This window comes from Sinocyclocheilus grahami, unplaced genomic scaffold (genome assembly GCF_001515645.1).
Source record: "Sinocyclocheilus grahami isolate Dianchi unplaced genomic scaffold, SAMN03320097.WGS_v1.1 scaffold5.1, whole genome shotgun sequence".
NCBI lineage: Eukaryota > Metazoa > Chordata > Actinopteri > Cypriniformes > Cyprinidae > Sinocyclocheilus > Sinocyclocheilus grahami.
The window spans coordinates 422,765-450,151 of NW_015505184.1; the positions used below are offsets into that span (position 1 = coordinate 422,765).

A 27,387-nucleotide genomic window follows, 5' to 3' on the forward strand; every position below is an offset into this window, starting at 1 on the left:
CGAGCCGCCCTCCCTCCATTAGCCTCTTCCCTCAGTTCACTTTACTGGGCTTTAACAGGGGGGCTCTGTATCAGCGAGGTTGGCGCCCAGGACTTTTTCGGGATAGGCTATGCACCAATAACTCCTAACCGGATAGGCCTCCACAAAGCGAAACCGCAAAAACACGCAGGCAAAACTTTGAGGCGCTTACCTGAGTTGAACGTCTGCTGCATTTGAGCCAGAATCCAAAGCTACCAACACTGAAAACATGCGGAGATGTCGAGAGGAACACAGCTACCGATAGGATCCCGAAGTTGGGACCTTTATGTCAAGCAATGAGAGGTAAGGACACAAAGGACGTTCAGATGGCTACGATTTTGGCTCTCGCGGGTCAACACACGATTTCCAAATCTTATCTATTATTCCAGCTGAGTCACGCAAGCAATCGTCGCTTTCAACATTCACATCCACTGCCGCAATACCGCATTATGAAGATGCGATCGCTGCTAAAGGGGCTCTTTATTCTTGTCCCACAACATCGGAAAGCATCTGAGTGATTTTAAGGGTGTGATTTACCTTCCAGATGAAAATCTTCTGTCAAACCCATGAGAGGCATATGAATTGTGGAAGAGCTGGTTCTCCACCCGGATTGAAAGTGGTTTTCTTCTGAAGTGGACTGCTAAGTAAACTAATTTATGAGAAAACAGAGGTATCTATTTTCATATTTATCTGAAATATAACGCGATATAGGCAACGTTACGTTACTTTTAGACAAAAGTAGAAAACAAATCCATAGTACACATTTTCATGTGGAAAATCTGTAGTTTTTTTTTTTCAATGAAATAGATATATTTTTCATATTAAAAATATTCTTTGCATTGTGCCATCTCAGGCTGTTTTTTAATATATTATGAGATTAAATTATATAAAAAAAAGATTGCTGATATTTCTACCAATAGAATCACTTTTTTAAAAACGCACTTACTACAAAACCATTGTTACTGATTTAGGACTGTCCCCTATATATATATATATATATATATATATATATATATATATATATATATATATATATATATATATCTCATACAGTAAGTTACTTATCACAGTAGGTTCAGTATCAAGAACAGGATGGTTTAACATTAGAAATGTAAAGTACATAATAAAGAAAGCGCGCACAACATATAGTGTTATTATTTAAATTATAATAGATGATAAAATTGTGGAGTTTGTGTGTTGATTTTTCATCAGTGATATAATGCTGACTTATAACTGACTTGCAGTTAGTCAGATATCTGCTCGCTTCCACAACATTTTATACCAAACTTTAAATGCTATAAAGCTAAGCCGGTATGCATCACCATAATATAACATATTCAACTAAAGCATTCTTAAAATATTGCTTATTTGCATAATTGTACTTAAGACTGTGATTGCATCCAGTTAGCCTTTAGCTTGTAGCGGCTACTTTCATTGAGACAGAATGACAGTGAGTTAACAGTTTTACTACAGCACCTTCACAACACTCAGATTTACCTGTTAAAATGGTCCACGACACTCAGTAGCACCAAGGGATGAACGACGACCCTTTCGACCGCTAAGTCCGGCATTTTTACCCAATAAATCCGAATATTTCAAGAAACAATTATGCTTTCCTGTTGTTCAGCACGCCAGATTGACGCTGCGCCGCTTCTTCCGCTTCTGCTTCGTATGTGGGGCGCTTCAGCGTGAAACACACGAGCGCCCAGCGGCCTGGAGGAGGAATTACACCCTGACAATCTTTAATTGAAGTCAACGTTGTGTTTTAAATGCATAGTTTCTTGATCTAAAACCAAGATGAGCATTATATATATATATATATATATTTATATAAACAAGATATTTGCTTATCATTACAGAATTTACTTCCTGAAACCATGATGATGTCATTATGACATACCTTTTCTAATTTATGTAGTTCATAGTTCATGTAGTTACTTAATTCATTCCGACTAGAATATGAAGCTGAATACAAAGCTGACCATATATGTATAACATACCATGTTGTTCATATATATATTGCTTTTAACAAAGTATTAGAAAAACATAATAAATATTTTAAATAATGAATTTTTGTAGTCGCCTTGCATTCAGATTGATGAGGGAACTCATTGTATATTGTGCTCAGGTGCCAGCAGTGCTTATTTTTGAAATTCTACCCTCTTTGCGCAGCATTTTGTGACCCAACAGACTCACAGCAGAAATGGGACGTTGAGCAAACTGCTGTTATTGATTGTCGTCTAAACCCTGAGTAGAATGTGTCACCACATCAAGGTCATACCCTGTGCACTATGAGAGCAGTTTCTCAGTGGTGTATGAAGCATATGGCTTTGATGTGTGCGTGTCTTTTTTATTCAGGTTCTATATAAAGTTATTAATAATTTTTCAGAGGAAGCTAACAGTGGCTCTATGGCTTTGCCATTCAAAATGCAACGTACAGACTTGTGCAATGACGTGTAATCAACAACAAAAAATAAACAGTAATATTTCTAGTCCAGTCTGATTAAAATTAATAGTTGTCATTGGTTCGACTGATCAAACCCATAGTCATACAGTCTCTCTAACAGAACACTGTTAAAAAAAGAAAAAGATGTTCAAAGTGAACATTATTGGAGTGTTTTAAAAGAAAATACTACTTCAGTCTTTCTACTCCAAAATGTCACCTTTAATTCAAGGTGTTACTTGCTATTTCTTTGTAATTAAGTAAAAAAAATATAAAAATTATTTCCCCCCAGAGATATTTCTTACAGTTTACCAACAGAGTTGATAATGTTCAATATATTATAACAGTATATATCTTCAAAATATTAACATTTCTTTGCTTGAGACTCAAAATTGTACATACAATTTGCAGTAGCCTATCTGCAAAATGTTAATTATTTTACCAAGATAAGAAGGATCATACAAAATGAATGTTATTTTTTATTTAGTAGGGTACAACGGGGCCCCGGGGTAAAAGTATGGGGGTAGAATTGTTGCTAAATTCCAAAAAAATAGATTATGATCCACAAATAAATAGAATGAGATCCACAAATAAATCTTAAAGTTTCACAAACATGAATTAAATTCACAAATAAATAAATGAGATTTGCAAATAAAAAACATATTCACAAATATATATTTATATCACAACCACAACTTTGCCTGGCATTTATTTGTGAATCGTGTCCTGTGCATTTGCGAATTGTGAAACATTTCTTGCGTCAAGACGTGCTGACAATCCACAAATACGTGGACTCCACCCACTGTCTACTCAAGCCAATCAGATAACAGACACATTCGCTGACCAATCGTAGCACGATCTCGCTATAGCCAATCACGTTTTGCTTTACAATCAGAGCGGTCTCGTCCTGAAACTTCATTCATCTGCATTGACTCAAATAGGTCATATAAGGGCCATACAATGGGTACAGTAAAAGATGTTTAAAACTGGATTTCGTTAGCCCATTAGCCTGTGTATCATCCCAAGCCACAGTATTTTATGTTACGTGCCTTTGAAAATGCCAGAGAAACAGTGTGTGATGAAGTGTAGTAGCCCATTGTATGGCCCTTATATGACCTATTTGAGTCAATGCAGATGAATGAAGTTTCAGGACGAGACCGCTCTGATTGTAAAGCAAAACATGATTGGCTATAGCGAGATCGTGCTACGATTGGTCAGCGAATGTGGCTGTTATCTGATTGGCTTGAGTAGACGGTGGGTGGAGTCCACGTATTTGTGGATTGTCAGCACGTCTTGATGCAAGAAATGTTTCACAATTCGCAAATGCACAGGACGCGATTTACAAATGCGTGCAGCTATCTACAAATGCACAGGACACGATTCACAAATTAATGCCAGGCAAAGTTGTGGTTGTGACATAAATATATATTTGTGAAGGTTTTTTATTTGCAAATCTCATTTTATTTATTTGTGAATTGAATTCATGTTTGTGAAACTTTAAGATTTATTTGTGGATCTCATTCTATTTATTTGTGGATCATAATCTATTTATTTGGAATTAAGCAACAATTCTACCCCCATATAAAAGGCGCCTTTGATATTATTTTCATCTAAACCACTAGATGGCACAAAAACGTGGCGTAGCACTTTCCAAACCATCTGCTTTTCAAGATGCACGTGTATATTTGTCTGATCTTTGACGCGATTGCGCTGTCTTTGAGTTCACATGAACAACTGTTAGAGTAAAGTTAGTCTGGTCAGGCTACAGAAGAATACCATAATTCCTCCGTTCAATTAGGCCTAAGACATCGAGAGTCACGCAGACCTATAACAACCCAGCCACAACACTTAATTGCTAAAGTGATTGTTTTGAACAAGTATTAACTTAGACATTATATATAAAAAAAACATTTTAGCTGAAGTATTTGTATCAATACCGTGTGCCTTTTACCCCGTGTGTGGGGTAAAAGGCCCCTCTTGCCACCTCATACATTTATAAGATTTTTAAACGAAATAAACAACTTGAATGATTTATTTTCACACTAAATCTGTTGCTCCATTAATGTTCAATACAACATATATTTTTTTTCTGCAATTATACATTTTAGGCGCAGTGAATGGCACATGGTTTCTTAAGGTGGGCCTTTAGCCCCGTTGTACCCTACTGACCTAAATAAGATATTTCACATAAAAGATGTCTAGTACATCGTTTACCAACAGTCAAGGGACTGCAGATGTAAAATAGCCTTCTGGCTAATTCTGGCACATTGTACATTTATGCATTATTGATGTGCATTGTCCGTGTCAAATAAATCTTAAATAAAATAAAATAAACATATAGTCCACAAGAGAAAATAATAGTTGAATTTATAAAAATGACCCCGTTCAAAAGTTTACATACGCTTGATTCTTAATACTGTGTTGTTACCTGTATGATCTACGTGTTTTTTTTTGTTGTTGTTTTTTTGTGATGGTTGTTCATGAGTCCCTTGAACAGTTTGTCCTGAACTGTTAAACTGCCCTCTGTTCTTCAGAAAAATCCTTCAGGTCCCCAAAAAAATTATTTGGTTTTCCAACATCTTTTGCATATTTGAACTCTTTCCAACAATAACTTTATGATTTTGAGATCCATCTTTTCACACTGAGGACAACTGAGGGACTCATATGCAACTATTTCAGAAGATTCAAACGATCACTAGTGCTCCAGAAGGAAAAAACGATGCATTAAGAGCCTGGAGGTGTAAACTTTTTGAATTTGAAGATCAGGGTAAATTTTACTTATTTTGTCTTCTGGGAAACATGTAAGTATCTTCTGTAGCTTCTGAAGGACAGTACTAAATGAAAGAAAGAAAAAAAGAAGATATTTAGGCAAAATAACTAAATGTTCAAAAGTCGAATTTGTGTAAATGTTTCAACCATTGTCCATCCAAATCTCTTCTTATATTTATTGATTGATCTTTAGAAAAACATTTTTATGAATGTTTTACACACAAATTTTCATCACTGAGACCCATTGATCCTTGTAGAATTGGAGTGGTTTTATAAAACTTTATAACTTTTTTAAATGAAAGTATGTCATTTTCCTAAATAGATATTTTGCTGTTGCTAGTAGTAACTCCTGCAGCACTGTCTTGTTGATTTGGAATGTGTTATTTTTACAGTTTCTGTTGTCCATCATGTAGTTCATTTTGTGGAGTAAGTGTAAACTGTGTGTTTGCATGTCTTTAAAAATGGCGTGTGCTGTTTCATATGGCATGTGTTCATCCAATCAATGTACATTTACACCACTGGTTGTTCCTACAGTGCTGGGTTAAACCCTACTCTGAAGTAGGAGCTAATTCAGTCCCTCCAAAAGGTGTTCCTAGAACTAACATCGTTCCCAGTTCCTTTGGTGTGAACATGCCAAAAAGTGGCTACTTCCGGCAATAGTTCTAGGAACTCTGAAAACATATCTCTGGTGTGAAAGCCCCTTTTGAGGCAGTTGATGATACTGTAGGTTTGTGTTTGATCAGTTGTGTCAGTGACCTGGAGGATGTTCCAATAGCACTTGTTAACTTAGTAGTTTGTTCATGGTTACAGGCATGTTCATATTTCCCTCTTTCTAAATTTACAGTGGGTACGGAAAGTATTCAGACCCCCTTAAAGTTTTCACTCTTTGTTATATTGCAGCCATTTGCTAAAATCATTTAAGTTAATTTTTTTCCTCATTAATGTACACACAGCACCCCATATTGACAGAAAAACACAGAATTGCTGACATTTTTGCAGATTTATAAAAAAAAAAAACTGAAATATCACATGGTCCTAGGTATTCAGACCCTTTGCTGTGACACTCATATATTTAACTCAGGTGCTGTCCATTTCTTCTGATCATCCTTGAGATGGTTCTACACCTTCATTTGAGTCCAGTGTAATGTCCACGTAGTCATAACAGTCATGCCTAATGTGAATTTCAAGTTTTGCTGGTTCTAAGCTATTTGTATCAGGGAAGTTGGGTGTCAAAGTTTTACTGGTCTTATCTTCAGACATGTGCCGTTCACGTAAAACTGATAAAGTGTGCAATTTCTGCACCACTAGCGTCATCAAGCAGTTTTTCAAACAGGTTTTAAGTACTAAATACTCCCGTGTCTTCTTTGGGACAAACATGTAGTAAAACCCACAGCTGGGCACTGAAATAAACAAATAGTGGTACAGAAATTACACACTTCAGTCATTTGACTGAATGGCACACCTTTGAAAAGCACCTTTGACATCCAAGATTATTGCTACAAATAGCTTAACCGTTAAAGAAGAAAAGAGCAGAAGTTTCTTCAGGGATGTTTCTTTCAAATCTGCGTTCCTCGGCTGGTGCTCATTTCTTTGAAGACATGTTGAATGCAGGTGGTTTGTGTTATTTTGTAGAGTGGAGCTGAGTTATGTCTTTTGATTTCACATTAAAAGAACTTGTCAGATGGTACCCTTGTGAAAAATGAGTGTGCTTAATTCTATTGAATGTGCAATTGTAGTGTGCTTCAAATCTTAAAAGTATATTTTTAAGAAGCTGGACTTGAGTTTGATATAATAAAATAAAAGGACACGTAAGTGAACTTCAAGAGAGATACTTTCATGACTATTAACACAGTTAAGTACACTTTTAAAAAGTGCACTATAATAATGTCAAATTATAAGTTTTACTTTAAAGTACATGGTAAATAATTATGTTTTTAATAATATTTTGTCTTGCCTTGAAGAAATAGTTATTGTGTTGACTAACATACTAATGCACATGTAAAGTACTTGATTATAATTTAACTGTAACATGCTATTTGATATTACATTTAAACTTAAAGGGGTCATATGATGCGATTTCAAGTTTTCCTTTCTCTTTGGAGTGTTACAAGCTCTTGGTGCATAAAGAAGATCTGTAAAGTTGCAAAGACTAAAGTCTCAAATCCAAAGAGATATTCTTTATAAAAGTTAAGAGTCAACCACGCCTACCTAAAACGGCTCGTTCTAACACGCCCCCACATGTCTAAGTCACTATGTGGAAATATTAGCATAATGCCCCTCAAATGTGCACGCAAAGAAAGAAGGTGTGGTTTCAGGAACAACAGTAGTGTTGATGCAGCCAGGGAGAGGGTGTGTATTTCAGTACGAAAGCAAAAGCACTTTATTTGGCTTTCCAGAATTAGGAATTAGCAATTAGGAATCATTGGTTAAGATTTATTTACAACAGAACAGCACAACCCAGATGTTCGAATTTGTGCAACGCATTTTATGGACGACAGTTTTCTTTTTAACCTAGAAGAGTACAAGGCTGGCTGTGCACAAAAAAAAAATCAATTCGGTCAATTCCGACTTTGCTATGACAATCTAGCGCTTCTGAATCAGCGACTGTAAATATGTTTTGTTATTAGTTTAAGTATTTGCTATTGACTGTTCAAATGCGGAGTTTTGCACAGCGCAGAGTAACGCGTCGTGTGTGTGTGTGTGTGAGGGGAACAGGGTCACATCACAGGAGAGTGAACTGCCTGTCAGAAATCATAGCACGTCAGCTGTCTTAACCGCGGCTTGTGTACTGCATCATCACTGTGTCTGTCACGCGACTCTGTTGCCCTTTCAGGCTTGAACTGATGGTAAAACTAACAACATTATTAACTGTCTTGATATTTACTTTGAAAGCTGACGCTCGCGATTATGGTAAGGGGCGTTACATTTCTGACGCGTGATTGCGGTGTTCGGCCAATCACAATGCACTGTGTCAGCTGGCCAATCAGAGCAGACTGCGCTTGTCGGAAGGAGGGACTTTGTAGAAAACAAAGTGTTTGAGAGAGGCGGGGCGTAGAGGACCTACAATAATGTACAGTATTTGAAAAATAATGTGTTTTTTTGAACATTAAATCATGTCAACATATTCTGTTACACCAAATACACTGCTACTTTAAAATAGCATCATATGACCCCTTTAATATATTTTAAATGTACTAAATTGCAACTTCATTACAAATGTGTAATTTTAAATATATTTAAATCGATGACACAGTTTTAATATGATATTAAATGATTAAAGTATATCTTAGTTTACCATAAATGCTTGTCAGTACATTCGGCAGTACACATTTAACTAATTACAACACTTACAAAATATTTACAACAGAAGTAATTATGAAATGACATGTAGATGTACTAAAGCTATACATAAGTGGGTCAAAAAAGCATTTTGATGGGGTTTAATGTAAATTTACACTATAATGCATTTTCAATTAATTGTAAAAAACATGCAGTTAAGTGTCCAAAAACATTACATTCTGTTCACACTGAAGTATATAACAAATAAAATATTTCATATTTTAGTAAGTTTATTTTTATTTTTATTGATGTTATTTTAAAATAATTTATTTTAATTTTACATTTTTATGATTTAATTAATTATTAGATTTTCATTAAACTCACAAACCCCCTTAAAATCCCCATTTTGGGAAACCTTGACATAATATACTGTTTAATGCACTTCATGTTGTTAATTACAACGAATTTAATATTTTCTTACTCTTTGTATTTTTATATCAATATAGTACAAAATTATCCTATTTAAATCAATGTGATAAATGAGTTAGGTCAAAAGGTAGTCTGATTATATTACCTAAAACATGTAATGGATTACGTTACTGACTACAAATTTTGTCATGAAATTTGGAATCAGTAACAGATTACAATTTTTAAGTAATCTACCCAGCACTGATAATAAGTACTCTTTCTATAAGTATGCTAAAATGCACTTCTTTTCCAGAAGGATAGGCTTGCCAAAAAGCTAATGAATCCATTGAAATATCAGGTGCATGTTTTTCCAAAGAAGTTCAGGGAATCAGTCCATTGCAATGAGGCATGTATCTCTCTTTTTTTTAGGCTAACAAAGCTGTAGATTCTACTGGAGATTCCTGACCATTGCGTCTTCGTGGCACACACTGCATCGCATCTCTTCTATATCACAAACCATCTTCATCATCCCACACCCAAAGTCATCATGACGACCTCTTCTTTACGGCGCCAGATGAAGAACATCGTGAACAACTACACGGATGCAGAGATCAAGGTCAGGGAGGCGACCTCCAACGATCCGTGGGGTCCTCCGACCTCGCTCTTGATGGAAATCACAGACCTGACCTTCAACGTGGTGGCGTTGACCGAGGTCATGGGCATCATCTGGAAGAGGCTCAACGACCACGGCAAGAACTGGCGGCATGTCTACAAGGCCCTCACTCTGCTGGACTATCTGATCAAGTCAGGATCAGAGCGAGTGGCCCAGCAGTGCAAGGAGAACATCTATGCCATCCAGACTCTGCGGGATTTCCAGTACATCGACCGGGACGGGCAGGACCAGGGCATGGGCATACGGGAAAAGTCCAAGCAGCTGGTGGCTCTGCTCAGGGACGATGAGCGGCTCAAGCAGGAGAGATCGCAGGCGCATAAGACTCGTGAGCGCGTGACAGGAACCAGCAGTGCCATGGGTTATGGATCTTTACCACCTCCCTATCCTGGACGTCACACCAGTCAGCCTAGCGTGGAAGTGCTGTATGGGGAAGAGCATGGCAGGGTGAGGCACTCACCTTCCTCTGTCAACTGTGAGTATGACTGTTCATATTGTTCATGAATGGCCAGAATATGTAGGTAAAAATTACACACTCATGGGGCAGTTGAATATTAAGTTATGCACAATAATTTAATAATTTACCATTGTCTTTTACTGTTTTGATAGAAATATAGTCTTGCTAGTGTGTGTATTGATCCAGAGATCAAGCCTGAAATGCAGTATTTGCTTATCCAAGTCAAAACTGAAACTATAACATTGTGATTAGATATGGCAAAAAAACATGTTAACAGCAAGTTCAATAGTATATTGAGTTATGGGGTTTAGGTCAGTGGATAAATGGATCCAGATGAATTGGCATGGATCAACAATTTACTTTTAAGCTGGGGCGATTACAGGATTTTCATTTTAGGGGGGCTCAGCCCCCAATGAGGGTAAGTTAGGCTATAATATATAGGCTATATACTGTATATATATATATATATATATATATATATATATATATATATATATTCAAATAACGCATAAAGTATATGTGCATATGTGCTTTATTTTCACTGAAGGAAATCTGTGGTGTGATGAGGGGTGAATGCAGCGAAAACTTAGGCTACAGTAGATGAGGAACCGATTGCTCCCCCATGATATTTTGTAAACTGTATTTATGACAAAGAACTGCACAGATGAAGATATAACAATCTAGATAAACACACACCTTGTCCTCTGTTTCTTGCTCTGCGCCGCCGCGGTCTGCGGATTGAAAGAGAACATGCTGAAAGGAGGACTGAGGGGACTGAGGTGATCAAGAGTTCGTGCAACGTTTATGGAACTAATCGCAAAATTTTAGGGGGGCTGAGTAGTCATTTTAGGGGGGCTATAGCCCCCCCAAAATGGCCTAGCGACACCCATGCTTTTAAGGATGCACCGATATTGAAATTCTTAAACTTATAATTTAGGCATCACAACATTATAATGTACATTATGAAAGTTAATTTTCGAGTGTTAGATGAACATTTAAATATCCAATAGACCTTAGTCAGGTTAGATGCCAAATAGAATTTAACACGGATGAAAATTATTTTTTCGCCAACTCACAACTTTCAAAACTATTTTATGGAGGTTTTGTCTGTTCTTTTCAGAAAGACATTTTATCAGCTGAACAATTGGTATGAAATTGAAAAAAAAAAAACTTTTAAGATTACAATTTTTAAGACTGTAATTTAAGATTACTACAAGTGCACGTTCAATACAATTAAGCATATTTCTTTTTCACAAGGGATAGAGCACATTAAATATGGTAACAGGAAGCTTAAATGTGCTTGCTTGACATGCAAGAACAAATCTCATTGGATTTCCTTTGAAGTTTTTGAAGCGTCAAATTTTGGGGCGAATGGACTTTGAGTGAAGAAATCTGTTCTGAAGGTGAATGAAAGTCATACAGGTTTGGAATGTCAAGAAGATGACAGAATGTTCATTTCTGAATGAACTACCCCTTAAATGTTTGTCAGGAGTGAGCACATATTTGTTTCACTTTGATTTCACTGAAATGAAGAGTACTTCCTTCCTTCACTGACTGAGGATTTGGAAATGGGTTTTATAATCAATCAGCTGCTGAAGTTAACTTAACCAATGAGTAATCTATGTCAATAGTGACAAATGTGTACACACATTGTTTACTTAGAGAGGTGTATCACACACTGCCTTGTGCTTTTAACCCAAATGCTTAATTCTTTTGGAAGTTCTACTTCCTCTTTTTTTTTTAGTTTGATCCCTACGGTTTTAATGTGAAGTGCCTCATCCGTATAGATCTGATCACTTGATGCATGTGTAACTGTGGACCGGATATGCATCTACATTCTTCCCATGTTCAATCATATACTCACTCTATGAAACTCTTTTCTTACATGTATGTTAATTTTTGAAGGCTTCAGGTTGATTTTTGTCTTTGAGCAATGCTGTTTTGAAGAGATAGTTCACTCAAAAATGACAGTTCTGTTATTTACTCAATCTCATGTCTTTCCAAATGGTATCTTTCACCTGTCGGACATACATGAAACTTTCACACAGAGAATTTTGACGCAGCTCGCTTCCATATATCAGTAGTTGCTTAGCATGGCTTCTTCAGTTTGGCCCACAGTTTAGAAACTGAAACTGATGAGCTTTGAGCTGTTAAATCAATGGCATGTCAATACGCGTCAATAATAATAAATGCATCAACGATGTTATTCCTCTGCATATTTACAGAGAAAAACACAGTGAAACACAGAACATTTTCTGTTGTATTTTCTGCCTCATTGAATTCCTCACATATTTATAGAGCTGAACTCCAGTATATGCATGTGGGGAATGTGCCTCTACAGCATTTATAGTGAAAATATACATATAAATATGGCATTAAATGTTGGGATAAGTAATTTTTTCACCAAGGATGCAATTGATTGTTTAAAAGTGAGTGACAACAATTATAATGAAACAAAAGATTTCTGTTTCAAATAAATTTGGTTCTTTTGAACACCAACTTTCTATTCTTGAAAGAATCCTGAAAAAAAAAAAAAATGAGGCAGCACATTTGATCAAATATATGCAGCCTTTGAGCACTTAAGAGATTTCTACCAAAAACATTCAAACATTTTACTGACCCCAAACTGGTGGTGTATATATGCAATTACTTTCTAATAATCCGCTTATCATGTAATTAATTTGATTAAAATGTGTAATTTGTACAATTTTATAGTCATGATTTTTTCTACATTCCAGGGCCTCTCTCGTACAGTATGACAGACCACATCAGTTTCTACAAGGAACTCTTTGACATTCGATAATCTACTGAAATCAAACCTTTGATGACATAAGGAGCAGTGTGGTTTCACTTTTATTTAAAATAAACCGACATGTTTGTAATGATGCCAGGTATTTTGGGAAAGTACAGAAATTTCCCATCCTGTGTTTCCGTGGGTGCTTAGTGAAAAATGTGTTAAAAAAAAGGACAGTTCACCCAAAAATGAAAATGACCCCATAATTTACTCACCCTCAAGCCATCCTAGGTGTGTATGACTTTCTTCTTTCAGACGAATCAATCAGAAAACACAAAAATGTCCAAGCTTTATAATGGCAGTGAGTGGGTGTTATTTTTCGAATAAAGCACATCCATCCATAATAAAAAGTGCCCCACATGGCAAACGCGTTGATTCACTACAGGAGGACTTTATTCACCCCCCGGAGCCATTTGGGACACTTTTTATTATGGATTGATTCGCTTTATTTGATGTCTTTTGGACTATTGAAAAATAACACCCATTCACTGCCATTATAAAGCTGGGTGAACTATCCTTTTAATGGTCACCGTTTTCAGGGTTAGATGGTCATGAGCCTTGCAAAGAGTCGACGAGGTGAAAAGTTGTGATTTGTGCCACAGAGGTGCCAGTGGTCATGTGGAGTTGACCGTATCTCTACACAAGTGCATTCCAGGCCAGATGCAGCCATTCAGAGCCACTGTAGTGGAAGTGATCACAACTGGAAAACGGCACTGCCAGTTTCTAGTTCTTTCCTCTGTTCTGGTCCAGGGCTGTTTTCTATGAGAAAGCAGTTCTATCTTCTTCTTCTTCAAAAAAAAAAGAAAGAAAAGAAGAAAAAAAAGTATATATATAGACAAGGTTGTAATTCACAGTACAAAAATAAATAAATAAAATACAACAACAGGGTTAATGTACAGACATGAAAATAGCATGCATAATAACATATATAATATTATATATTAGTCATTATACATAATAATAAAAATGAGGGATTCATTGAAATTACAAAAGTTTAACATTTTATTAAAAAGTTGAATTTTTTACTGAAACACTAAAACCAAAATTAAAGTATATAGGAAATATAATTGTATATAAGGCAGTTTTTATATCAACTTTTTAATTATATAATTATGTTTCTACTCCAGTTTATTGTTGAAATATAAACATTTAAACGGTGGCTGTAATAAAAACTTTCAATTCAAATACATTAAATAATGAAAACAATGGATTAATTAAAAATATAATGAATATGTAATATAGAGAATATATTTAGCAAAACATTTTTCTAATTAATGTGTTTATGGACATTAAATTGCTTTTTGGATATAAATGTAACGTTGTGTGATGTTTGTCTTTCTGTGGCTGAAACACTGATTGAGGGATTGCATAAAACATGATACATTTCAATAATTCAATACTGTTACCTTCTGATGTTCATTCATATTTATTTCATGCTAGTAGTAAAGAGGAAGAGATGATTGGTTCATGTGCTGCTTGAACTGATGCGCTACAACGATCTGTCACAACACATGAAAAAGCATCAAAACCTCCAATTAGGGTTTGAAAGCTCAGACTTAGTTTAATATAAAAGTAACAAAGCACAAAGCTCATTGTGATTAACGTATCAGAGGTGCACTACAAATACTGTTTAGTCTAGCTTTATTCATGCATAATATGGGGGGTTATTATAATGTAAGCCCCATTTTCCCCTTCCCTCCTGTCCTGCCCCACACAGACACCCCATTGTTTCACCAGCAGAGTAAAACAGGCACATGAAACCAATTCCAGCCCGGGCGTGGAAGAACAGTGATTTGGGTGATTGTTTAACATTCAGTGGTGGTACCAGTCCTTTCTCATCCAAAGCAAGAGGTTGAATCAAGCATTTTCTCTTTTTCTTCCTCCCAGCCTCCTCTTCCTCCTCTCATCTGGCCCCAGATATGGAGCGCGCCCGGCCGCAGACGAGCGGAGAGGAGGAACTCCAGCTGCAGCTGGCCTTGGCCATGAGCCGAGAGGAGAGCGAGAAGGTGAGGTTCACACACACACTGTTACACACACACACACACACACACACACACACCTATTATTAATTGCATCAGGATCACGGGTTCTCTAGTGGTTTTGGTTCAGGATGCAGATTTTACTTTGGTATCACATGGTACTAAAAATATCTGGTAACACTTTATTTTAAGGACCAATTCTCACTATTAACTAGTTGCTAGCATGAATATTACTAGTGTATTGGCTGTTTATTAGTACTTATAAATCACATATTAATGCATTATTCTGCACGACCATATTCTAGATCCCTTAATCCGACCCCATACCTAAACTTAACAACTACCTTACTAAGCAGCAAATTAGGAGTTTGAGGCAAAAGTCATAGTTAATAGTCCCCAAACTAAAGTGTGACCAACTATGTATTGTACCGTAGTAACAAAATCAATTAATCTTTCTAAAGTAACACTGTCCAACAGCAACACCAACTGAATAAGTTAGTTACTAGTTAGTAGTTAACAATTAGTAGTAACAAATAAAAAATATTTCAGGGTGCATTAAAGAAGTCTTTATTTTTGTTTCAATATACATGAAAATCTTTGAGAATCATTAACTTGTACAGCCTCTTACTGATATATAAACACTAGGAAGACACAAGTGTGATAAAAGGGGTTTTATTAACAAAAGGATAGACAAGAGTAACTAACAGCTACTAAATGGGTACAATGAATGGATAAAGTGCAAAATATTGATAGATGCAAGTGACTGAGTTGGATGTTACTACGTTATCTTATGTAACGATAAACTGTAGTTTCCTGGAATTAATAAGGCAAACCTTATTAAGATTCAACAAATAAATCGAGAGGTTATTTGTTATTAACTGACATCAGCTATGTAAAATCTAATGCAAATAAGATAATCATAAACTGACAATACACTCTACTGCCAATGGTCTCTGGAAAGAGGTTTGGAAGAGTGATAGTTACGTTCCACGTCTGGGCCGAGACATCTTCCACTTGTTGACCTTGGCCACGCTGCAGTGGGAGAAAGGAGTTGGATCCGTTTCACAGTCTTGAACACGAAGCACTGGTGAATGATGAACTCCTGAGCAGGTCCATAGTCTGGAAACACGCAAATGGAGTAGCCTTGAAGGTGAAGGGTCTGAAGTCTGTACAGACGATCCGAACAACCTGGAACCTGGAGAAGGATCGCTTGATGAGACGATTCTGAAGTTGTGGAAGAAAATCCTAGCAGTTTGGAACTCACAAATGGAGGATCCCTAAAGAGAAGGTTCTGAAGTAGTTGCAGAAGCTTGTGGCACTAAGCTTGTGGTCGTTGTTGCTGTGGCAGTTTCCAAACTCCCCAAATTCACTCCTTGCAGAATTTCCTTGTTTCTCAGTAGTACAACAACAGCAGCTTAGCATATCTTGGCTTACCACATTTCTCTTAGCAACAACAGTTTAGCACACTTCTTTGTCTTGAAGAGAACCTCTTCCTCAGAAGGAGGGATTTGCAAGTTGGTTTCAGTTCCAGCGTTTTGATTGGCCGATGCTGTCAGAGGTGGTCATGGTATGGCCCCTCTGACATTAGGTCTATTTGCTTAGCTTAAAGTCCAAGTTTAGAACAATGTCTTTAAGGTTTTTCCTATGCATAATTCACTTTCCAAACCAATTACAGATTAACCTACACATTGTGCCGAAAATATGAAGACCAAACATCAAAGGGTAATGCAGAAAATTTACCCATGCATTCATATATACTGTATATACCTTAATAGGTAAGGTTGCATACATTGTTGTATCACCTGCAGCACTCATTAAGTATATACAGTTCTATAAATGGATTTGAAGAAGGTTTATTCACTTTTGAATTCCATTTTGTGTGAATGCATGTGAATATGTGTCTTTCCTTTGTGGCTTTGGCCACCTGGCAAAACTTGTATCTCCTGTGAGGGGAATTTACGATCATTCACACTTTGATGAGAGAAACGGAGACAAAGCCGCTCCTGAGCGGGGGCTACTGTATGTTAATGTTAACTCCCTTTCCACAAGAGGTAGTGTTATTTTATCTGAAGACAAAAGGTGTGCTTTGTTGTCCACAAAACCTGATCAAATCAAAATGACGCTTTCCAATCATCAACTGCTGTCCACTACAATATGGATAAACTATTAAATGAAAATTGGACTTTTGTGGATGTTACACAAAAAGTACATTAGGTCCAACGTTAAAAATGGTATTTCACTGGGTTAGTCCCTCTTTTTTGTTTTCTTCCCATTATATTCCCATGGTATCGCGTTTGATCTCGTTCTGTATGGCGTATCTTGTCAGTGTCTGCGCTTGCTTGGCTATTTGTTGTGGAGAAAATAAGGAAAGTGCGTTCAAGTGCCAGCAGAAAACAATGTAAAGAAATAGTCTTTGAGAGAAGCAGTCTTTATCAGCGGAAGTTAAAAGCAGCTCGTAAGTGTATTTAATTTTCTCATTAGTGTTTAGTGCAGTTGTCGTTGCTAGAAAACGCTTGTTTTGTTTACTGTGTAGAGACGTGCTGATATCTCGTTTGGTCTCGTTCTGTATTGCGTATCTTGTCAGTGTCTGCGCTTGCTTGGCCATTTGTTGCGGAGAAAATAAGGAAAGTGTGTCCAGCTGAATTAATTTAGTATTTTGTTAGGCGGATATAAAAAAGGGTCATTTGATTTGTATTATTTGTATTTTGTTATTTATTTTAATTTTAGTTACATTATGTCTGAAGTTATTATGTCTGTATAGGTCTTTTATCAAGTTTTTAGTTTTATTTAATTTTAGTTATTTTAATACTTCAACAAACTAAATGGAAATGAAATAATATATATATTGAATTTATAAATGTGTATGTACATATACAGTATATATGTATGTGTGTGTGGTTGTACATACACATATGTAGTTGTTTTTTTTAGTGTTTGGCTTAGTGTTATGTTAGAATCATTATTATACTCTTATACCTTTTGTTCTTTAATATTTTGAATTGTTTTTAGCTTTATTTTTTGTTTTTCATTTATATGTTAAGTTTTGAAATGTTGTTGTATGCATTTGTCATTTTTATTTAATATCTTTATTTTTAAAATGTGTATAGGTAGTATAGAACAGTTTCTTTCCCCAGGCAATCTACCTCATGAACAGTTAATGTTCACCCATTGTGCAATTAAAGTACAGTATGTGCAATAACCTTATAATTATTTATCACCCTAAACCCTAGTACATCCCTACAACTTTTTATTTTATTTTATTCTATTCCTATTCCATCTATACCACACCTGTACATACAATTTATTCTTTTGTTGTGGTTTATATTTATGCATGTGTATTTTATTCACATCTAATTTTTATTATCTGTGTGTTGTTGTTGTCTCCATGTACTGGAAGCTTGTGACACTATAACAAATTCCTTGTATGTGCAAACATACTTGGCAATAAAGCTCATTCTGATTCTGATTATAAAGTTTTAGCTTTTAGTTTTGGATCTGTTTTTAGTTGTTTTAATACTACAATTGATTGCTTCTGTTGTCCTCATTTGTAAGTCGCTTTGGATAAAAGCGTCTAATAAATGACTAAATAAATAAATAAATAAATAATTCAATTATATCACTTGCTTCCAAATAGAAAATCTAAATTAAATTGGCTATTTAATAAAAAAGGATCACTATCAATAGAACACTATCATATATCAAGACAGGAAAGAAGCAGCAATTTCATGGGGTCTTTAGCTCATGAGAGGCTGTATGGAACTTTTCATCTAATCTGAGACCTTTGATTTAATGTATTAAAATGGCCTTTTGTAATGCGCTTCATGGAGGCCACTTCTCTTCAATTAGAAGTTTGTAACAACTCATTATTTACCCGGAGGCTTTAGTACAGCACCAAATTTCCAATTAGCATGTGGGCAAATGATTTGTTTTTGTAGTGCACTTGAGGTGAGACCGACATGTTGCTGTCTCCATTGCATTAGCATCCTCACTCACTGATAATGCAGGTCTAACTGAAGCTACAATGACTCTGAGTGCGTTACTGGACTGGTGCTTTGATCTAGCGCTCATAAATCAGACCGGGTGAAGCTGCTCTGTTGTTCTGTTGATGTTTAGGGAATATGTGTTATGCAGGATGTGCAGTACTTTAGTCCAAGACCCATCAGCCTTTTAATACACTATTGTTCAAAAATTGGTAAGATTTTTTGAATGACAACATTGATTCGCTTATAGTCTGGGGCTTATTTTCACTGATCCAAGCAAAAAAGTATGTGGTAAAAAAAAAAATGGAAATGGAGAATGGAAAAGTCTTTAATTTAATCCTCTAATGAATAACTGCACCACTTTTGTTTGTTTTTTAGCTAAAACTCGATTGGCTCTCTCAGGTTCGTTTGCTCCGCTCTAACCTCGTTCCTCTTTTCCTCCAGCCCGTTCCTGCTGTGGATATTGATGAACAGACGCAGCTTCAGATCGCAATGAGTCTCAGTGAGGAGGAGGCACACAAGGTACTGCAATCCCAGGAGTCACCGCTACACCTCCCCATCACCTATAAGTTGCCCAGTAGTTTCAGTAACATGCCTTTATGTTGTAAGTGACACTGCTTGCATGTTGTCTGATTGTATCTCTCTAGCCAGCTCCTCCTCCTCCTCCTCCTCCTCCTGCTGCTGTTCTGGACATGGATGAAGAGGCACAGCTTCAGCTGGCCCTCACTATAAGTAAAGAGGAACATCAGCAGGTATGACCCTGGGTCATGAGTTTTAAAACTTTAACAATATCTATTAATCTATGCAAGAAATAATTTCCTACATCTAAAACTGGGAGTGATGATATTCACAAAAATGGGGTCTTGAGTGGCAAATTTTTAACGTTCTACCCGCAAATGTAAGTATGTGGAAAAGCACCAATAATTATTTATTGTGTTGTTATTTACATAGATTTTTAAATAGTATTTAAAGAGCTTGGCAACCCTTCTGAAAAAGAAGTACACTTTAGTATGCACTTTAGCAAAATATACTTTAAAAGAGTATACTTAAGTCTGAACTGAATGTAATGTTTTAAAACAATTAATTGCATGTTAATTGCTATTAAATTATGAAATATAGTATGTATAGTATGTATATGTATTATAGCCATTTTATATAATTAATATTACATTATCTGCAAGTATACTTTTTTTTAATATACTTTTAAGGTTTAAAGCACAACAAGTGCATATTCAATACAACGAAGCACACTTCCTTTTTCACAAGGGTATGCCAAAGTGTAAACACAATGAAACATAATAAACTCTGATAAAGAAAACCTATTTCTGTTTAAACCATATAGTCATGAAGAGTTTTATGATTTTAGAAATATCAAACCATTTTTAAGAAGGCAAATGTCACAGCATAGCAGGGTCAACAGAAAGTGAGGGGCAAATTCTACATTTTCTACAAAATGCATAATGCTTTTTTCTCTATTTTGTAAATTTGAAATTGTGATTGACAAAAAAAGTTAGTTATTAATTAAAAAATATCCTTCACATTACACACTATCAGCATCTATCACATTTTTTTTTATTGTTAATTGCATCGGTATTATGTCTAAGGAAATGGCCATACTTCAGTTGTTTCAACCTTTCAATGGCAAACAGTTACACAGGTATTTGTACCACAATTGTACATTTTTATGAATTTCACAAGTAGCCTAGAGCCTAGAGGGGTCATTTCATGATGGAATCAGATTTTCCTTGTGTTCTTTGAGTTCAGTGTACTTTGAAAACTTGCTGTAATTTTTAGAACTCAAAACGTCCTTCCCAAACCAAAAAGACCATTTATTGAAACTAAACTGCCAAAATTACTTGTTCTGAAATCCTTGAGCTGCCCATTCATAGATTGTGTCCAAAAGAGGACAAGTGGTTGGTTTTGTAGGCAGTATCCAGAGGTATGAAGGCATCAAGGCACATTCAGATTCAGTCTCACATTTTCCTAACATACTGTCTACTCCGATATCTTCATCTGGTCGTTTTTTTAAGGCAGCCGTACATTAAATTAGTTTATAAATAATAAATAGTTTTTCCACTCATGATTCAATTTCTACTAAGAAAAAAAGCACTGTAGTCATTAAATATTCATTTGGTTATCTCTCAGTTAAATTTGTTCTTGATCATTACACATAATGTTATGGTGTGTTGGGAGTGAGTTCAGTCCAGTCCAGACCAGTTTCCTCAGGAGGTGCCTTCATACTAAAACATTACCTGTTTAGTCACTGACTGATTGGGCAGCAAAACAGGTTTCAGACACGACCATAGTGAGGAAATATGGAATAAATAGGAAAATGTTATTATTTCCGATACTAGAAGAACTGTTGACTATGAAAAGTGCAGTTAGTTAGTCAAACCTTGTGGTGTTCCTGGTTGTATGTAGCACCTACAGCTCTGCATATCCCAGCATTAGGAAAACACCTGAAGTTTGTTTTTGACAACATTGATGGTCACTTTAGTCTCATTCTGTCAGTTTTAATGGTGTATTTCAGGGCGGATAGTTTTATGACTTTGAAGCTTTGAAAAGTAATTTATTGAAGGATGAGGGAATTGAAACTATATTGAACTTGACAACAAACGTGCATTTTGCCAGAAAGAGTACAGCAGAAACAAATGGCTTGTTATATAAATTACATGATCATACACATCTACATGAAATAGTGGAAAAAGTATAATAGTGTGACTGTGCATACTTGCTCTAGTTGTGTTCTTAAGGATGTCTTGAACTCTGACATGTCTTCTATGTCTGTTGGTTACTAGGAGGAGCAAAGTCGGCAGGGAGACGAGTCGTTGCTCCAGAAAGCACTTGAGGAGAGCAAACGAGAATTGGAGGCCAAAGGAGGAGGAGTATGAGACTCTTTTAACCTGTTCACTCTTTATAAGCACATATAAATGAGTCTTCTGAATGCTTTTACTAAGAACAGATAAACAGATTGATAAATCATGTGTAGCCGTTCCTACGGTAAACAAGAGGACAAAGATAATAACAGACATTGAAACTGACAGGTACCAGGTGGTGTGGACCACCATTCGAAACATACGGGAAAAAGTAAAAAAAATTTGACCACTACTGGAGAGGACTTAATGTGCTTTGGTCTGTTAATTGAAGCTGGTTCATTTTTAGTTTGTCATATAAATTCAAGGTACTGTACTGCAGTGAAATGTCCCCATTGCAAGGTTTTTGTGAACGCTTGTATATAGATGCATGCTGTATTGACCTAAAAAATCTTTCTGAATGTGCTGAAAGTGCTTTTCTGTCCTTTCCTTTGGCAGTCTGCCATGCTGGATCTTGCAGATATTTTTGCTCCAGCTCCTGATGTGCCCTCTGCTGCCAGTTCTTGGGATTCATCTGGAGGCCATAGTGGCTTAGCCCAGGCTGGTCCTCTGAGGTCTGACTCCTGGGATAGTCTAGGTAAGCTTATATGATTGTATATCAGCAATGCACTCTTAAACATTAGAGGCCCACTAAGTATTTTAGATACATATAACATAATACAGTGCATAAAATGTGTCGCACTTCGTGGTGGCTGCCGGAGCAAATTACGAAAATTACTTTTTTAGCTACACCAGCCAATGGCTGTTCATTTGAGAGCGTATTTTGGCCATAAATATTTCTTAACAGTTAGACATTTTATTTTGCATTTATTTTATTTTATGTGACAGAACATGGGACAGTTGAAAGGAAACGGTAGGAAAATTATAAAGGAGTGGATTTGACCAAAGTGGGGTTTGAACTCAGGTTGCCCTCACATGAGCAAGATAATGCAACGTGATCATTATTTTTATTTAATATAATGTTCCTCAGTAACACTGGTAACCAAAAATGTTTGCTGCAACTACGTCAGTGACTCTCAGCCTTTTTGACTCCAAGGGCCCCCATCATCAAATACAATATTTATGGGCCTCTCAAGAAATGTATGATACTTCTCCTATAATGTCAAAGCTGCTCATTTTCAAACTTATGTATAGAAACTAAAATAATTAAATTCCATAATTCCAGTAGACGATTGTTCTTCCTGGTTTATACTTTTTATTACCAGTTTAGATTAGTTTTTTCCATTTTGTCCAAGATCATAAGAACCCTGGTTTTTAAGTAAAAATGTCAGTTATTAAGGGAGCAAATTAAAATAAGAAACACGTATACATCTTGATTTTTAGGTGTCTTAGCTTATTTTAAACTAAGGATGTGTGAGACTAGTCAACTAGCCTATATTGCTGCTGCTATCGACACTGGAAATACTAGTCATTTACAATACATAAATTATTTTTTTGCACATTTATGTTTTGCATTATATTTTTACAAAGGCTACATTTAACTTGTAGTCATGTTAATGTTACTCTTTAAAATCAATGTTATTTTGAAAAGTGTATATCTGGAGCGTAAAACAAAATCGTTTAATTTCTGTCATGTGTATAAGTTCTTTTCATACACGAGAAGTGCGATAAAACCTGGACACACAGGAGGTTAACATGGTTTAGTATGGTATTTGAATGTTTGATTCATAAAATAAGTAGGCTACTTAAAATGGATCGCATATACAGTCTTCCGGGGTTTGTTAAATTAGTCGTCTTGCACATCATTTGTTTTGTCTTATTTTAAATAATTTTAAGCCATTATTGGGCCCCTTTGGTATTGTGCTGAGGCCCCCTAGTGAGCCTCAGACACCTGGTTGAGAGCCACTGATCTGCACTGATATGTGTCAGTATGAAGTCCATGACTACTGTTGTTTCGGCCAGTAAAACAAACAAAAATTTACTTTAAATTAATGTACATTTCCAGCAATATTGCCTTAATAATACAACCTTACTATCTGAATTCCACACACTTACTGGATTGTGTTGAAGCAGAGCCCAGCTCTTTAAGCCATCAACATGGAAGCTCATGGATGGCGCCTCCTGCATCAAGTATTCGTTCCCAGCCTTGGGCGCAGCGACAGCCACATCCTGACCCATGGGATGCCCCTCAGAATGCTCCAAGCCCTGTGTCCATGAATCAGACCTGGATCTCCCCTGCACGTGGTACAAACTTCAACTTCTAGTTAACAATGTAGATTTGATCGCTGGTCATACCTAAAGATGCTAAATATACTAAATACACTAACTGAAGATGCTATTAATCCTATATAAGTCCAACCATTTTAGATTTGTTGTAAATTCTGTAGGAACTGGAGTGGATCCCTTTTCACCCCTAGAAGTAGACAAACAAGGATCTATTGGCCCTCTCAAAACTCCATCCCCTCGGGCAGGAAGTCCCTCAGGCAATCACAATGACTGCTCTTCTTAACCTAATTTGTTTTCTATTAATTTTAATATATTAATATTAATAATCACTCATTGCGATTGTAATATATATATATATATATATATATATATATATATATATATATTTGTAATATATGTATATATTTTTTTCCTTTTTTGTGAATAGTTTGAGTTTGTCATTTAAAAATATTTTATATTTACCATTAAAAGGTTTGGGGTCAGTAAGGTTTGTTTAATTAATGCTTTTATTCAGCAAAAACACATAAAATTGATAAAAAGTGACAGTAAAGACGTTTATAATTTATCTTTCTATTAAAGATTCCTGAAAAAATGTATCACAGTTTCCACAAAAATATGAAGTAGCACACCTGTTTTCAACATTGATAATAAGAATTGTTTCTTAAGCAGCAATGCAGCACATTAGACATTGAAGACTGGAGTAATGATGCTGAAAATTCAGATTTGCAATCATAGGAATAAATTACATTTGAAAATATATTCACATAGAAAACGGTTATTTTAAATTGTAATATTTTCACAATATTACTGTTTAACTGTTTTTTTGATTGAATAAATGCAGCATTGGTGAGCATAAGAGAGTTATTTAAAAAAACAAAAAAAATTAACATTCCCTGAACTTTTGAATGGTAGTGTGCATTTTGTATTCATTTATTTATTTATCTCATTACTTTGTTTTATTCATATTTTTAGATGACGATCTTTTTGATGAAGCTATGGATGGAGGTCAGGCAAATATAAATGGCCATAGTAGTCCTGAGCCTTTCGATATGTCTTCCCTTGGTGAAGGTCTACCAAAAACAGCTCCTCGAACCTGCAGTACTCCAGAGGCATTTCTGGGTCCCACCGGAGCATCACTCGTCAACCTGAATTCTTTGATACCCTCCAACCCTCCTTCCAAGAACTTCAACCCGTTTTTATCAGGTTTGAATGCAGCACTGGACTATTATCAAACTTCTTGTTGTCATGTGTGTCTAAATCCATAATATTTTAATTGATTGAGGACTCTTTCCCATTTAGGAATAGCTGCTCCATCGGCCTCTAATCCATTCCAACATGAGCCGCCCCGTCTCACACTTAATCAAATGCGCCCCAGCTCCACATCTCCTGTACCCACATCCCTCCCATTTAATGCCTCTCTACCCATGGCTGCCAGCAACCAGCCCAGCTCCCTGCCTACTACCTTCACACAGTCTGCGCAGGTCCCGCCGCTGATCCCTGGAAACTTGCCGCAACCGCTGCTACCCCTGTCAACGACATCCACGCTTGGAGATCCAGACCAACACAATCAGAACCCGTTCCTATGAGCAGATCCAAACAAGCTTTTGAAATGACAATTTAACCACTGACTTGACTTAAAACTGGAACACACTTTTTTAAATAGTTTTTTCTCTTTTCACAGCTTCCTGATTTTGCTCTATGCAGTCACTCTTAAGAGGCGTTTACACATACAGCGGTTTCCAGTGACAAAAAACATTCATTTTCAACAATGGGGACCAATGTTGAAGCAATGTGGCGTATCCAGTGATGTGACAAAGTTGAGAAAAGTTCAATATTATACAAATGAGCAGTTATGTAATGTGGAGACCAATAGACACTGGTGCACATGTGATCCATCTCCTAAGATACTGTAGGTCAGTTTCAGCAAAATGGATAAGTTTGTTAAGGTCCAGACCCACCAAACCGACATTAAAGTACTAGTGGCAACAAAAACCAACTGTCTGCGAAATGGAGAAGTCTGTTAAGACCCAGACACACCAAGCCGATGTCAAAGAAATAGCACTGGCGAAAACCAACTGTGGTGTGACCTAGCGTCGCCTGCGTCTGGACCAAAAATTTGAGCTTGAACATTACTAAGTATCTCCATACCAGCAGGTGGCAGTAGTCTGTATTCATCATTCAAAAATGGAAACTTGTATCGGTCTCTGTGCACATACAGGGTTAAAATTAAAAACTAAGTAGAAAACTATTTACCGACACTACACCCCATTTGTAATCAGATTTTCAAAAAATTTGGCCAGTTGTGCAGTGCACCAATAACATTAGGGCATTTAGCAATAAGAGCATCCACAATGACCACCAATACAGCCACTCAACGACCTCCAGTCATAAAATTACTGTATGTGTGAATGCCCTTGAACTATAATCATATGTGTGAATGTCAACCATGCATTATATGGCGATACAAATCGATGCTGGCTTTATAAGAAATGACAAATAAATGGCACAATTTAAAGGTTAAGAATATTTAATTCGACTCCCACAGCATCAGTGTCACCGTTAAGTATTATAAAAGTTTTTGGAAAGGATAACGCACTTGTTACCAAGCACAAGTCCAAAGCCTCTCATACATTATCATATTCTCTGATTTCCTGCACCAATTTCTAGCTCTGCTTTAGTGTCCCTTTCTTGGTCTGGAGTATCTGATGACTTTCAGTGCTGTCCTTTTATTTCCTTGACATGACTGGTATCTGTGAACAGCCGATCACATCCTGATGGGTCACACACCAGTATGACAGATAAAAGCGACTAAGATTTTTGGGGTCAATAATTTTAGCAGCAAATTGTAAATTATAAATAATGATTTTGTAATATTGGGCATTGACTGTTGAATGAATAGACCTCCAGCAAGAGAATGTACTTACAGTGGTGTTCAGATTGAATTGATGCAACATACTAACAGAATGTAAGAATGTGAGACTGTTGCACGTTGCTTATCAAATGCAAGGATGAAGATTAAACTGAATGACACGTCTGGTTTGTCTTTGTTTATGGTTCATGCTCTCCACCTCTGGCTTGCCTTTTCTTAAATATATGGTATACAGTACTAGTCAAATATTTGGACACACATACTCATAATTTATTATATTTTCCACATTTTAGAAAACTATGACATAACACAAATTGAAGAATGGAAATTGAGTAATTGTACTGTACATCTCAGCAATTCAGATGGCTGAAGATAATGGCTATACACGTTGATTCCCAAACCAGGGCCCCTGATACACTTTGATTTGGCCCATCATGCCATATTATAAGTCATAAGAGTGTGGGTGGGGAACATGCCACTGAAGAATATCTTCATTTCAAATGTTTTTTTTTTCAACATTTACTTTTTAATATATTTTATTTATCATTTATATTTGTTTTTTATTTTTTATTTTTCAATTTGAATTTTAATATCAAATAATTATAGGTATAGTGAATTTGCTTTTGCCAACCTAGGGAGGTGAAATAATGTAGTGACGGGTACTCACGTTGTGATTTTTGGA

At 36.1% G+C, this 27,387-nt stretch overlaps 1 protein-coding gene across 3 annotated transcripts; it reads left to right on the forward strand.

Moving 5' to 3' along the window:
- LOC107583709 (epsin-3-like) lies at window positions 1-26,864 on the forward strand. Of its 3 annotated transcripts, XM_016269994.1 has the most exons (12): window positions 1-321; window positions 563-688; window positions 9,347-10,062; window positions 14,726-14,844; window positions 19,242-19,319; window positions 19,445-19,549; window positions 21,596-21,682; window positions 22,109-22,247; window positions 23,684-23,854; window positions 23,998-24,093; window positions 24,809-25,039; window positions 25,136-26,864. In XM_016269994.1, exons 3-12 carry the CDS (start codon window positions 9,465-9,467, stop codon window positions 25,420-25,422), a joined length of 1,911 nt encoding a protein of 636 aa, XP_016125480.1. In that variant the 5' UTR covers window positions 1-321; window positions 563-688; window positions 9,347-9,464; the 3' UTR covers window positions 25,423-26,864. The 3 variants fall into 3 exon arrangements, with proteins under 3 accessions (XP_016125480.1, XP_016125495.1, XP_016125486.1); XM_016270009.1 differs by lacking the exon at window positions 23,998-24,093; XM_016270000.1 differs by lacking the exon at window positions 563-688.
- The last annotated feature ends 523 nt before the right edge of the window (window positions 26,865-27,387 follow it).

Coding starts and splice junctions, on each gene's coding strand:
- LOC107583709 (XM_016269994.1), top strand. CDS start 9,465: ATGACGACCTCTTCTTTACGGCGCCAGATGAAGAACATCGTGAACAAC. Junction 14,845..19,241: donor GCCGAGAGGAGAGCGAGAAG/GTGAGGTTCACA, acceptor CTTTTCCTCCAG/CCCGTTCCTGCTGTGGATAT. Junction 22,248..23,683: donor TGACTCCTGGGATAGTCTAG/GTAAGCTTATAT, acceptor GTGTTGAAGCAG/AGCCCAGCTCTTTAAGCCAT.